Source organism: Pavona decussata, unplaced genomic scaffold (genome assembly GCF_977016875.1).
Source record: "Pavona decussata unplaced genomic scaffold, jaPavDecu1.1 SCAFFOLD_13, whole genome shotgun sequence".
Taxonomy (NCBI): Eukaryota; Metazoa; Cnidaria; class Anthozoa; order Scleractinia; family Agariciidae; genus Pavona; species Pavona decussata.
In genome coordinates this window covers 1,256,601-1,271,084 of record NW_028145436.1, presented here as the reverse complement: position 1 = coordinate 1,271,084, position 14,484 = coordinate 1,256,601, and the positions used below count along the sequence as shown (strand labels likewise).

Below are 14,484 nucleotides of genomic sequence, written 5' to 3'. Positions count from 1 at the left end.
TTGTTGTTTTCGCTTTAGTATTTTTACTGTTTCCTTTTAAATATAGAGGATTATACCATAACAGGTCGCGCGATTCACAGAGTCGAGTGAAAGTCTATCACGGTTCATTCGCGTTGTACTCAGTGAATATAGGAAATTATGACGGATTGATTGGTCAAGTCCGTGGGCAAAAAATTGTTTAACTTTTATTCATTCTGTGACATCGTCTTTATCTTATTTTTTTTCAACTGGCAAGAAGTTGGTAGGAAAAAGCCGGTTACCTCGCACCGCGGATTATTCTTGCTCTCAGCCGTATAATCTCGGTCCAAAATAATCTGGGAAACAGAGGCTACTGTAACGTGTTATGTATAAGCACGTAATCGGACGTGTCCTTTGTTGTGAAATACAGGGGGAATTGGCAGTCTCGGATATTCGTTCATTCATCATCGCGCGTTTAATGGCCGAGCGCCAATACGGTGAGATTGAGTACGATTAGGACATCATTTACGTTTCTAACTCTCCGTCGTCCTCGTTGTTGACGAATGGAGAAAAAGGGATCAGGAGACGAGATTGCTGTTACAAATGGAAACCTACGCACCCGATAAGAAAACTCGTATTTCAACCCCCCTCCCCCACAACCCTAACGCTCTTCCCTTGTGCGTGCAGTGAAAAGGGTACAATGAATCAGATCGCGTGTACACTGAAGAACTCCCATCCCAGCAAATGTTCAGTTGCACTGAAGTGATAACCCGACAGTTCGTCATTAAAGTTCAGTGAGTCTCGCTATATCCCACCAAAACCGAGAACTGATTTCCTTTCGGCAACACTTTATAAAAAATAATCTTTAATTTTCTAACTATTTCTACTCACAGAACTGAAAACAAGACACATTCAACAAGCTATCACAGTTCAAACTGTCAACGTTTTTTTCCCCGTTGGGAAATAGACTTTAAAGTTTGTTTTTGATGAACGTCTCGCCCACGTTGCAGCCTTCCCTGACATCTGTTCTTGCTAAGCGTCAGACTCTCGTGAAGTTGTCAATCACTTGTATCACGTGGTCTTGGCACCTGAATGAGGCCTAAGTCTTTCATTCTGTCGGCTTCAGTTGCTGTTCACTCCGTGTTAGAAACAATTACTCTACTAATTAATCTTATTCTCTGAAAGAAAATAAAATTGCCAAATTAACCGTTAAGTAGTCCAACCTAAGAGAGCCAATCGGAGTATTTTAATTCGGTAACCTTTAAGGGTGATTTACACGGTACGACTTTGTCGCATGCGACAAGCTTACGACAGGCGTACGACACGAATTGCCTGGTGTAAATCAAACCTAGAACTCGCTTACGACTGTTGTGTCCGTCACAAAAAATGTCGTAGGATTTTAAAACACAATCGTAGGTAAAGGCACTGTTGAATGACGAGAATTGTGTGCGATTTTGAGTTTTTAAATGATGCGAGCAGCGCGCGCTCAAGAAATCGCATGCGACAGTTGTAAGCTAAAGTTGCACCCGTCTAAATCGACCTTAACTAAATCGTCTTTAGGCCTAATTTAGAAGAGAAATATTGTTTTAGACCATCTTTCTAAATGAAGACCTGGGAGAAAGCCGCACAGGAGCTAGGCAAGGTGTAATTTTGGACTGGATGGTCACCAAATTGGCACCTTAAGTGGTCCCAAAATCGTTTTGCCTTACGCAGAGGGATCGTTTCAATGCAAATATTTCTCAATAGCGGTGATATTCCCCAAACCTTAAGTACAAGTTAGTTCCAATATTAATTACATCCATTTTGAAATCACTGGTGATCCTTGGAATCTGATTGGTCCAAAATGGTGCAATTTATTCCCAAATTGCACCATTTTTTGCTCTAAATTGCATCCTTTCTTTAGCCCATCAAAATGGAAATGAAGTAACACAAATAGAATATTAATATTGACAATGATACTCTGTGATTTCAAAATGGATGTAATTAAGTGGTAATTGAACTTCGTGTCGTGCAATTTTGGTCTGAAATCATACTTGTGATTTCAAATCAAACTCGCGCTGCGCGCTCGTTTGATTTTGACATCACGCGTATGATTTCAGACCAAATTGCACTCCACTCAGTGCAATTACCAATATAAATCAACTTTGAAAACACGAATGTTATGTTCTGTTCTCAGTCCTCAGGGGATTGAAAACTTACCTATTATTGATTGCTTTCTCCATCTACTTCACGTCGTTGTCGCCATTTCCTCTGGTCGGAATTCGATGAACACTAATTCGAGAATTATTCTTGAAATAAATAAACCCAAGTTTAAACCTGAAAAAAAAAATGAAGAAAAAAATCATACGTTTTGCTATAACTTCCATGGCATAGAATATATCCCCCTCCTCAACTTGGAGAACTAGGCTGTAACTTGTATTTACTTATTCAGTTTATATTAACTGGATTGATTTTCGTACCATGTGTTCAGCTCCCAAAATAAACCAGCATAAACCAAATTTTTTCGTGACATGAAAGACATGCGATGCAAGGATTGGGTTTTTTGTTGTTGCTGTTGTTGTTTTTTTTGTTTGTTTTCTTGTTTTTTGTTTTGTTTTTTAATTTACCGTCAATTTAATCCTTTTTAAAAATCAACTTAAGTAATTGACTTTATGGGAAGGTTCTAGTCGCTTTTTTCTCCGGTCTTTCCTTTAGGCTCGTCTTCTCGCTTTGCAGAATTTGCCGCAGTTAGGAAAAATAGCCTCATTCCACAATCCAGCTGATCCCATGACACAAAGCTCTGACTTACCGGCTGAAATTTGTCCTAATCTTGTGCCAATCTCCTTCTCTGCTAGACTGTTGTATATAAATCCAAGAAGAGCCAGTGCAAACGCTGCACAGTGCAATAACTAAAAAGGAAGTAGTGAAATATTAAGGTCTTCAAGTTATTTTTAAAAGACTAGTTACACTCTAGCCTGCGCGCAGACATCCGCTTATTTTCTTTTATTTCCGCTCTAAGGAAATAGGAGGCTTCTGTGCGCAGGCTCTAATAAGATCCACCCATAAGCATGAACTCTGGACCTACAACGGTTGGAACACCGCACAAAAGCGGACGCAACTCAGTAAATACAGGATTTATAACACGATCATATATATTTCTGCTCAGAATAAGTTTATTTGCTTTTTATGTAAGACTCTTAATGTTCCCAAACGTACGTAGAAATGCATGTCTTCAAATAAATGTTGCATAACTACGTTTCCTAATATTTTTGTTCAAAATTGCCCGGTGAAAGTGTTTCTTTATAGGACCTAACAGCCAGTAACAGTGATCACCCGCTATTTAAATAAATTTCCGCTATTTAAATAAATTTCACGAAAGGAATTCCATTAATGACATTTTCTTTTTTCACTCTTTGTGGCTTGAACGTAGCATTATGAAGCGCTTTGGAGAATTAATCGAATTAGCGCTATATAAAAATACTTATCTATTTATTATACCGTGTCCAATAACTTTGCATGATGCCTCATTCATTCGGGCTTTCGTAAGCTTATACATTGCTTGGTCCGATTTCCTTGTTCCTACTATATTCTTTAAAGAGACTGCGTGCTGTTCATCTCCAGTTTCAGTATTGATTGTTGCTGACGTTTATTTTACACTCTAAGTTTTTTCGAATAATTTTTTTTATCGACGAAAACCCTAACATCTGCATATTTATTGCGCGGAATTCGTGCATTTATAAAGTGTGATGGTTTAGATTTTGCAAAATAAGCTTACTTACCAAGAGAGAGAATGTAAATTTGTAGGTCGCATTCTCGGGCATCTCCAGGTTAATAATTGAAACAAAGTCGTTAATTAACGCTCCAAAAAGAAACGAAGTGATTGCTAGAGATAACGAAGTATAGAGTTCTTTTCGATGGAGTTTAATTCCTCGGAAGTTAAACTGCAAAGCAAAAACATAAAGTGCATAATTAGTAAATTCAAGTTGTTTTTTCTCTGAATTACTGATCCAACTGCGCTCACTCACCATCAGGGCATATCTCTGCCTCCACCATTGAAAAGTTATAAGACAGAAAATTTGGTATTTTTACATTTCAGGGATATGAAATCACAAAACGACGAATTATTGTTCACCCCACGACTTAGCGACACATGTGACGTCAAATGAGTGAGTCATCAATTTGTCTGTCGTCATTCGCGCGCGCAAATATCCTTTCGAATGTTTAATAACTGATGCATGGAAGGTTTTCCCAGATTTCCAGAGTTCTTCAAGTTAAATTCCTCGTGTTTCTGTTTGCGATTAAGTGCCAGGGCAGCGAAACGGTGCTTTTTACAAACGCAGACATCGCAACGATAATGTGCGCATGTTCCAACGTGTATTTAGCGTTTCTGGTAACAAGGGAGTGATTTAGCGTGAACGAGCACGGCAACTGATAGGGTGAACGGGAAAACATTTTATGCACTGTTTATGCGATTTAGAGGCGAAAAGGCGGTTTTAAATTTATGCGGATAAGTGTGAACGGAGCCTTAGTTTGTCATCTCAGTATTTGTTTGTGCTTTTAAACGCCTGCAAAGCTTTGAAGTCAGCAGTTCATACTTCTCTGTAATAGTTTTCCGCTTCGATTAGCCTTTACTGGTTTTTCCTATTTGCGGATATAAACTAAATATGTAATCTTGAATAGTGCTGTTGTTGTAGTTAAAAATAAAAGGAAAAAGTAGTGGCAAAAGTAAGAGGAGTTTGGTGTCCTTAGTCTCTTTTATCATACACTCAACAAAATATCGCGTTTCTGATTGGTCAGTTTTGTTGAGAATATAATAAATAAAAAAATCGTATGAACCCTCTGGTGCGTTCCTACGATTTCCTATACTTATTAGAAGTGCACATTCGTGTGTCAACTTTTACCACCATTTTCTGGAAACTTTACCCGCGCTTGCTCTGGAGCGTGAAGAAGACTAGGACCAACTCAACACCGCTGTTGACCAGCGGTACTCGTTGAAAACCGTAGTTACTTCATGTATGGGAACACTCGAGGGGATGAAAAACAAAATGGCGGCTACCACGGGGTTTTGGAATCGCAGAGGAGTTTTGACCGTTTCTCCTGCATTTTCTCAGACAAACAATTGTGAAGAGAGCGTAGATACAGGTAAATGTTAAAAGTACATTTTAATTTCTGTTTCCGGGTGAGTTCCTCGCAATGGGGACCTTGTGACGTTACTTTTTTGGGCATACCCGTGAAAAAGATGGATACATAGATGCGCAGTCACTCTTAACCCACGCATAAGGAACGAGAAATAGACATATCCAAGGTTTGGCTTAACTGGCTACGCACCTACGCACTGAACCGGGCTGAGTATCCGTGTAGCCACTAGTTTAAGAAGTTGCTTTCATGCTTTGAAGTGGCAGGGTATTCTGCAGTTAAGCGGGCTCTCTTTTTAGCTTGATTGCAGAATATCCAGCCCACTTAATATTCAAGTTAAAACACTGCTTCACCAGACCACCAGTCATGACTGTGTGACTGCAGGACTGAAGGACCAGCATTGTACTAACTAATTAAGGAACAAGCGCGCTACACATGAAATATACCTCGATCTGGACATTAACCCTTGACTGCATGACTGCAGGACTGAAGGACTGCCAGTTGTGCTAACTAAAACTAAAGTATTCATCGACAGTAATGGACGGTGGGACTGAAGAACCACAAGTTCTACTAGCTTAGACTAAATTACTCATTGACTGCAGGACTGTGGGAGCAGTAGATTTGTGCTCTTTGAAGTGGGCCGGGTATTCTGCAATCGCTCCGTCTTTTTTAAGTATTTTCCCCAATGAAATTGTTTTAGTTTGGATGTAGCGAATCTTGCATTCGATTTTGCACAGTGTTAATTTTTCAAACGTAAGGGTTAAGGTTAGAGGCTATCTGGATTAGAGAATTGTGCATGTGTCTTCCGATCTTTTATCACAATGTGAAACTACTTAGTACTTGTATTAGTAACAACGCTTTAAAAGTAGTCACTTTTATCCTCGTAGAAGTTGTAGTTGACACCATAAGCAGACTTGCTGTTATTCATCGTAAACTAAAACTGCCTCATCTATGGTCAGAAGTCTCTATTATCAAGGCTTTGGTTTATAAACACAGCAATCAACATAGGAAGGAAAAATACTTTCAAGGACTAAAGAAGGTAAGGTACAAGTGAGTGATTTTAATTTGATTTCAAAATTCACCAGGCAAGATTTCCACACGTTCCCATACAGTTCTATGCACCAGTCTACAGAGTGTGGCAAGTGCATGTGCAAGTTTTCAGAAAATGCCTCCACACAAGTGAAATCTTGTTAAGCTGTGCCATATTCTGCAGACTGGTCTATTAATAAATATTCCAACTCAAGCTTTAATGATGTTTGCTGTTTGTGGAAGGGTGTTAGGATAACCTTGGAACATGTACAATTACTGATGGTGCATTGTAGAAATCTTTCCAGTTTCCTGCAGTTCGATCCTGACTACCACATTACACAGGTCAGAATAAGACATAAAACAACAGGTACTATTACTGTGGGGAGAGGGAGGGGGGAAGAGCCTGGTGAGTCTGGGGGTGTCACTTCCCACACCCTTTTATTGCCAATTTCCATATCATCTTTGAGTGGCTAATCCACCTTTTTTGCTTTTTCTTTGCTCAAAACATCATGCAACATAATATGAGTTTTTCGTATTCTGCATGTCAACTGCTACCTTGAAAATCCTGCTTCCTACCCATCCTCCAGTATCCTACCTTTGAAAGACTTCCTGTGCCCCTTCTTCTGGGATGGGGATCCTGTTCCTGTCCCCTCCCATTAGTGGTAATACATGTAAATACATGTAAGATAAACAACAACAACAAACTTCATTTCTAAGTGATGAAATTCAGTTTTACAGTCTACTCACTATACAACTCAATCTATTCTTACGAATATTTACAGTTTCCTTTCTGTCAGAATACATGATGCATGAATTGTACTGATCATGTGGAGTAAATAAAATACAACAAAATACAATTGTACTGAGGGGGTGAGTAGGTGTATGAAAGTCTGCTGATCCATTATAATTTAACAAATGAATCTGTTGATCTGCAAAAAAAGTTGCTCAAATCCAAACTCTCAAAACAATTTAACAGTTAACCTCATATTGGAAGTGTTTTAGCAAAGTTCTCAGGGACAAAGAACAAGAATGTAATCAACAACCAATACAATGTCTCCCCCATGAGAAAAACAACACAAAATGTAGAGATCCGGGCAAAAACCACAATCCGGGACTAAAAGAAATGGATAAATCCGCAATCCAAGTTGCATTTGCAAGATCTGCAAATGATTAATCCAGTAAAATTTTTTACTCTGACTCTGAAATCAGGGCAATTGTGAAATCCGCCGATCCATAGACCTATTCACCCCCGTCATGATCCTTTTAGCATACAGGACACATGTCGAACATTAATAACATAAATGACCTTGTTCACCATGGGTCGCCCAGTCGCTCAGTGGTTGAAGCATTCAACCAAATTGATCATTTATTTTGACATTATGTTGGAACTGTTTTTTTACAGGTTGTCAAGTGTCTCAACAGGCTTCAAGAAGTGGTTATTTTTGATAAGGTAGCTGATGTAAAGAACAAATTTCCTAGGTCAGTGGTTTGTGCAGTTTTCAGAATGAGTAAATTGAAAACATGGTCATTTGCACCACTTTGCAAGAAGTAATTTCTTACATTTGTGCACATTATAGTTATTATCTTGAATACGACTTTTGTGCTTCACACTGTTGGGCTAAAGCTTACTTTTTTCAGTGATTTTAGTCTTCTCAGAAAATTATATTAAATCAATTTACTTAGAATCCATGGGTGTTCTCTCCCTTGTTATTTTCTTTTTTTATTTATTTATTTGTGCATGGGCCTTGCGTTAGCTTAATCAGTGTCATGTGATTAAAAGAAGCCGTATTTTATTTTACTGTTAAATGAGATGTGGGGGATCGAGTGCGGGACAACCTACGCTACTGTGGCATTTTAGGGAATGGGGTGGAGCAGGTATGTGCGGAGAGAAATGGGTGGTGGAAGCTTGTCCACAATGGCGCTACGAAAGCAGACTCAAGATAGCAGGAGGAAGGGCAACCATGCCCGGAAACAGGCAGTCTTGATGCTGACAGCTTGATCCCCTTGGATCTCAGTGTGACCTATATATTTATAAATGAGATGTAGTGTGAATATTGTTCTCTAGTTCACAAATCTATATTTTTTGTACTGACAAAACATGTAGTTTGACACTCTGAATTCTTGTTGTTTACAGATTGTCAAAGCGTGGAGCTCTGATAGCTGAAACAATGTCCAACTGTCCCTCCATTGAGATGATCATCGATCTGCTTGGGTACCTGACCGGAGCTGCTCAGTTATTGTTGCAGGTTGTTTACTTTCTATTATGCCTACTATACAGTCTTTCAAATCCTGGCAAGGCATATTTCTTTCCTTGCCTCATTGGATCCTGCACACAAAAACATACATGTAGCATCTTTTTGATATTATTGTGGAGTAGTCAAAAACAGAAGCTCAATCTTGTTAGTTTTTGGACTATGGAAAAATGGCTGACATTTTAATATTCTTTTGTCTGCATTCTAATTAGCCTTACTAGCCTTGTTCACGGTGAAATATTCTTTTCAATTGATTTTTGAACTCATGAACGAGGTTAGGGAGGCTAATTTGAATGCAAACAAAAGAATATTAAAATGTCAGCTATTTTTGCATGGGGTCTATGGTCTGTGGGTGCTTAAAAGCTGTTAAAGGATATCATTATGTTTTCTCTTGTCTTTTTATATTTAGCTATAATTTCTCATCATGCTGTTCTCGTTATGCTTAGGTAATGTCATCCTGCCAAGAAACAGTTCAATATCCTTTCCTTTCACCTGCCACAAGACCAGTCACAGAACACAAGCATTTAGTTTTGAACTGTGAAATTGGTTGTTTCAATGATATTACATCATCTGATACAAGTAATTGCCATTATGCATTCGCTTTGTCCTGATCACATACAACAAAAATTAATTCTTCTGGCAACTAAACTCTCGTGGTGCATTAAAAGAAACATTGTTGTAATGTGGAACTGTACAGTACCGCCTAGAACTATAGACCCATTTGCCGCGTCGTTGCCGCGGGACCTACTCGCAGGTTTCCCTCGGTATTCCCGCAGTAGGACGTTTTTTTTCCTCGGTTCGGTTGCGGTATGGCTCCAAAGTTGCCGCGGGAAAGTTCACCTAGGTAAAACCTCGCTTAAGAAAAGACACGGTACAGTTTAAATACGCTTTTATCTCCTTTGCTTTGTGTTTTGGTTCGTCAACTTCTAATGGCAAAATCGCACCAAAGAACATTAACTAGGGATGACGATCATGTGCGATACACATACGATTCTCGGCCCTTGAAGGCTTGATCCATTTGAAGAAAATGAGAATCCGTTTTTGAGTATCCGACCACATTTGAAAGATCCTTTGAGGAAGATTCTGATTTAATATCTCAAAACTCGGTACACCCAAAATATTTGAAGACTTCTTGTGGACAATGTGCAATATTCACTATCGAAGCTTCGAAGCGTGCAGATTTGCTGAAGAAAAAAACAAGCAAACTTGAATTTTCGACACAGTCTGTGGAGTTCTGTTTGCCGGACCTTTTAAAATCATTTATAAATTGAAAACAAATAATATTTCGGCATGTTTTGTGCCGCTCAGCGCCCGATCGCGAATAATAATTGCAATTCCAACACATTGTCGGTCATTGTCACTCGGACTCCTGACGTGACAAGGTGTTTGATGCAACACGGCAGTGTTCCAGAATGTTAGTCCGCTATTTACTTTGTATTTTTTGCCTTCACTCACGCTAACGCTTATTTTGGAAATGCAACCAGTCCCCATTGTTCTTTCCCGCGGCACGCCTCGTCTTTTCGCCCGCGGCAAATTTACCGCGGCACACTGTACCTCGTCTTCACCGCGGAACGACTGTGTTTTCACCTAGGTGGACGCGCGGCCACTACCCGCAGTAAAGACGAGGTATGCCCTAGTCCTGATGGGTCAATAGTTCCAGGCGGTACTGTATTATACACAGACAACGTCAGTCTTGTTACTGGGCCATGTCATTATGTTGTCCACTGACAGTTTTGGCAAGAATGAAGGTTTGTGTGGTCAGTTTGTTATCTGAAAACCTTGCCACTTTGTGAGTCAATTTTGTTTGAGGATAAAGAAGAAATAAATCTCTGGGACTGTTAATGACGACCATATTGATCTACATGACCATCGGGTCAATACAGCCCCCTTTAAATCTGTTGTTATTCCATTGTATAATGAATTTAATACGTTACTGTCCAGTAAGTTCTAGTAAACCTTAACTGTTAATAGATATTCTTATGCCCAGATGGTATTTGGATACTTTGTGACATTTCACTTGACTTGTTCTTCAAGTTTAAGCAGAATCTGGTTAGTATTGATCAAACCTCCCTATTTTTTCATAAATATGCAGAATTATTTTTTTAATTATTTTAAACTATGTCAGGCACTCAGGTTGTACTTGTAAGTATCGTATCTTAGAGAATTTTCTTTCACATGAAGACATTTTAATCTTTGTTCAAAAACTCATTAATAATTCATAAGCCCATTGACCTATCAAAATTTAATGGTTGATAATGCATCATGTGTAGTGACTTTGTATCAACAAACCTCCTCCTTATTAGTATGCAGTGTTTTATCAGCTAATAAAACACTCCTCATTAGTAATGTGGATTTCTAACGTTCACAAAAGCATAATTGTTGTGAACTCTATTGACACACGCTTTTTCAGGAACGAAATGTTTTTGAAGCTGTTCAAAAACTTGCAGCAAATGTTTTATCGGGTCTAAAACCGCTCTGCTGCGCCTCGTGGTCTTAAACCCGATAAAGCACTCCTGCTCATTTTTTAAACATTACGTAATCATTTCCTTTTCTCTCTATGTTTGAAACCGTAATGTTACTGTAAGAAGAAATTAGATGCTGCAGGTCACTATTTGGGATAAAAAAGTTAATATTAATTTTATGAATTGTTAGCATTGACTGGCCAGATTTGATTGCTGTTGTAAAAAAAAATCATGCCTGCACCTTGGAAAGACTTACATGTAACTCTGTTCTTTATTTTAGGGTTCTTGCTAGAAGTTTTTTGCAAAACATTGCCGAATGTTATGATATTATCTTTCCTTGGTTAAATCATCTTTCAGAGCCTCACCAGGTTGGTACTGGCATTCACTGCATTGATAAGAACATAGCCACGCTGATGTAAGGTTTGTCCGTCTCCAACCATGTCCTGTCCAATGGATTGATTAACTAGCTCTAGCTCTAGCTTCTGTTATATGAAGCAAAATGAGCATTACAGCTTCACCCTGGATGGGCTGCTGGTAGATTAGTACAGGATACCCAGCATAAAGTGACTGGGAGTAGTATGTACTACTCTCCCCTTGATGGGATGCAAGTCTGTCACAGAATACCCAGCATGAAGTGACTAGGAGTATTACATGTACCACTCTCCCCTGGATGGGATGCTTGTCCATCACAGGATACCCAACAAGAAGTGACTAGTAGTACTGCTACTCCCCCCACACCTCCCCCCCCCCTCCTGGAAGTCCATCACAGGATGCCCAGTATGAAGTGATCAGGAGTATTACTACTCCTCCCTGGATGGAATGCAAGTCCATCACAGGATACCCAGCATGAAGTGACTTGAAGAATATTCCTAGTTCGCCTGGATGCTAACAACAGTCTGCTGGTACTCATGTATACACTTGGGTAGAAAAGGGAACAACAATGAAACAACACAGCAATAAAAAAGACTATCTATCCTCTGTTTATAAAGTATGTTGGTCAACCGCTTGTCCACTAGTGTTGGAGTGCTGGTACCTAGTTATTTTTAGCTCAGGTAGACATCTATTTTGTCTCACATTGAAACACCAGTCACATCTGCCCTATGTAAAATTCAAATCATCATAGAAGAAATAAACACCCCCATAGTGACATTAATAGAAATCTAATTATTGAAACTGTTCTTTTTTCTTGTAGTTAGAAAACTCTAAAGCAAAAAATCTTCCTCCGAGTCTCAAGACATGGCTTGATGCCATCAAAGCTGGACATGATAAGAAAAACAGGTGCAGTTGATTTTTGTTATTTTTCTGGGAGACTTTGACATATGAAAGCTGCACTTACGAGCAAAGTTAATAGTTACCATACAATCTGGTCCAAAGGAAAGCAAGACATATATTGATGTTTTGATATATTGTTGTATATATTGAGTTTGTCGTTGGTTCTCATCTCTGCTTCAAGGGTTTTTCTCCAGGTTTTATGGTTTTCCTCCCTCCACAAAAACCAACACTTTCAAATTCCAATTTGCCCCAGAATGCACTGACACCTTTGGAATGAGTTCCTAGAGAGCTCTTTGGTGTTCCATGGGTAAACAAATAACGTTCACGTTTTTTTAGGGGGGGGGGGGGGATGGAGAATAGAGATTTTGTGATGTAATATGTTCCTTAAATGTAACGTTTTTTTGACTCAATTTACCACGTTTCTGTTAAGCAGATCTCTGACTCCATCTACTAAAGTTTTAACACCAGGGACACTGGATAAACTGTTTGCATCAACACCAAGACAAGAATCTGAAGGTATCATACACTAATGTTAATAGAATATTAGACTCAAAACTATCAAGAAATTGCACACAAAGGAACAAAGCAAGGTCTTATGCGCCGATCAATTAGAAACTTCCCAATGCGTAGAAGTTGATCATGTTATGAGCGTTCTTTAGAGTTTTTTCTTTTTGTTGTTTTATCAGAATCTTTACCAAGACAGTTCACTTCAGAGGCAGAGTCTTGGGTGGAGCCATCATGTGATCTTGGAGAATCGTTTACCTCTGATCAAGGCTGCAGATCACTGGAGGTACAGTTTCTTTGTTTGTTTTACTTAATTTATAACTTGTCTAGTACTTCAGTCGCATGAAGTGTGAGTCAAGGCCCAGAAAAACGGAGGAAAATCTCGGTAAATCAGCCCACACAAACAGCAAGTGATACACTTTACTTTGAGAGAAGAATTGACTTAAAGTATTCCAGCTGTTAGACCTGGCCAACCAGTTCAGTTTTTTCGCAAACATAATGCACCAATTTGAAGGACAGTTCATACGCTTTTTTTTAATTGCTTTAAAATGACCCACACTACTCTCAGCATGTGCAATTTTGAAGAATTCGAATTACCATTCCTTCAACTCTGGCCAGCCAGTTCTGACAAGCGCGCCCCTTTTTTCTTGCCTTGGCAGCTGGGATACCAGAGACAAAAGGGCACGCCAGCATGCGCGCGGAGAACGTTAAGGCTATCCGTATCTTTAGTGTTCAAGGGCGGATAAGCTTAAAGTGACTAACCAAAAAGCTGCAGAAATTTGGACCAAACCACAAGACTTTTTAACTATGGTTACTCCATTCCAAGACACTGTCTAAAATTTCCAGAATCTTCATCCCCCATATGTACATACTGTACTGAGACTTTTTTAGCTTAGGATAAGAAATTGTAAATTATTATTTTTATTTTATTATTTTATTTTTGGTTTGTTTTGTTTTGTTTTTTTCTTGTTTTCGATAAGATCGTAAATTAACTCATAATAGCCCTTGTGGAGAGTTAATAGAGCAACTGTATCTACTGTACTGTACTCTCTATCCTTTCTGTAGAAGTCAGAGATGCTCACTGCAGATGAAAGTTTGATACTCAGAAGAAAATTATTTGCTGAAAATTCTGAGATTGCTGGAAAGCTGCACAAGATAGCTGAAGATTGTTTTACAGTCAATGATGCTACGCAAACAAAAAAGAAAACAGCAGAATTCATAAGCCGCACTGAAGAACTCTCCGGGACATCACACAAGAAACTAAACACAGATGTTAATCCATGTTCGAAGGCCAGACGGGGACGATTTTTATATTGTAGAAAGATACACATTTACAGCAGTAAACGATGGAAGTTATGTATAGAAAAAAGTAGGCGAAGGAAACTTATAAAGTTAAGGCAAAGAAACGCGAGGAACACGAAATACAACGGCCCAAAACAAGAGAGTTTTGTGACTGACTCGATGTATGGAATTCAAAGAAATATGAGCCATACTTTAAGAAGGACTGTCGATAAAATATCAGAAAATACTGCAAAGTCTTCACAATCCAGTGACTCCAGTAACTTACCAAACAGTTTCTCTTCTTTGAAACAAAAGAATGCCAAGTATTCAGTCAGGAAAAGAAATGGAGCTCTTGGTGACGACTTTGTCCAACTCGAAAATTCTTCCTTATTTGAGAATTTCAAAGACAATTTAGTTAATTCAGACTCTTTTCGTAAAAATTTGGAATCATCTGAACCCAAAAGCTATGAAGAAACTTTAGACTTTGAGGATGAGATCGATAGCATTTTTAATGCGTTGGATGATTAGTGTAGACAAGTGAAGTATTGGTCAATAAAATATTATATACAGTTTGTGGCTATGTTATTAGTAAACCAGGTACCGGATTTACG

General features: G+C 38.8%; 2 protein-coding genes across 2 annotated transcripts; one reads left to right on the top strand and one right to left on the bottom strand.

Annotated features, from left to right (window-relative positions):
• Positions 1 to 825: 825 nt before the first annotated feature.
• On the bottom strand, positions 826 to 4,334 carry LOC146487788 (uncharacterized). The gene is made up of 5 exons (XM_085126155.1): positions 3,963 to 4,334; positions 3,717 to 3,878; positions 2,747 to 2,846; positions 2,158 to 2,274; positions 826 to 1,136 (listed from the first exon to the last, which is right to left on the bottom strand). Exons 1-4 carry the CDS (start codon positions 3,963 to 3,965, stop codon positions 2,186 to 2,188), a joined length of 354 nt encoding a protein of 117 aa, XP_084982281.1. The 5' UTR covers positions 3,966 to 4,334; the 3' UTR covers positions 826 to 1,136; positions 2,158 to 2,185.
• Positions 4,335 to 4,943: 609 nt separating this feature from the next.
• On the top strand, positions 4,944 to 14,426 carry LOC146487787 (uncharacterized). The gene is given in 11 exon segments (XM_085127165.1): positions 4,944 to 5,079; positions 5,961 to 6,112; positions 7,505 to 7,581; positions 8,237 to 8,348; positions 8,801 to 8,824; positions 10,300 to 10,403; positions 11,097 to 11,184; positions 12,009 to 12,094; positions 12,519 to 12,604; positions 12,775 to 12,878; positions 13,658 to 14,426. Coding segments are annotated over 11 exon segments (1,704 nt in total). The 5' UTR covers positions 4,944 to 4,952; the 3' UTR covers positions 14,402 to 14,426.
• Positions 14,427 to 14,484: the final 58 nt, after the last annotated feature.

Coding starts and splice junctions, on each gene's coding strand:
- LOC146487788 (XM_085126155.1), bottom strand. Junction 2,847..3,716: donor AATTTACATTCTCTCTCTTG/GTAAGTAAGCTT, acceptor CTTCCTTTTTAG/TTATTGCACTGTGCAGCGTT. Junction 2,275..2,746: donor ATTAGGACAAATTTCAGCCG/GTAAGTCAGAGC, acceptor TTTTTTTTTCAG/GTTTAAACTTGGGTTTATTT.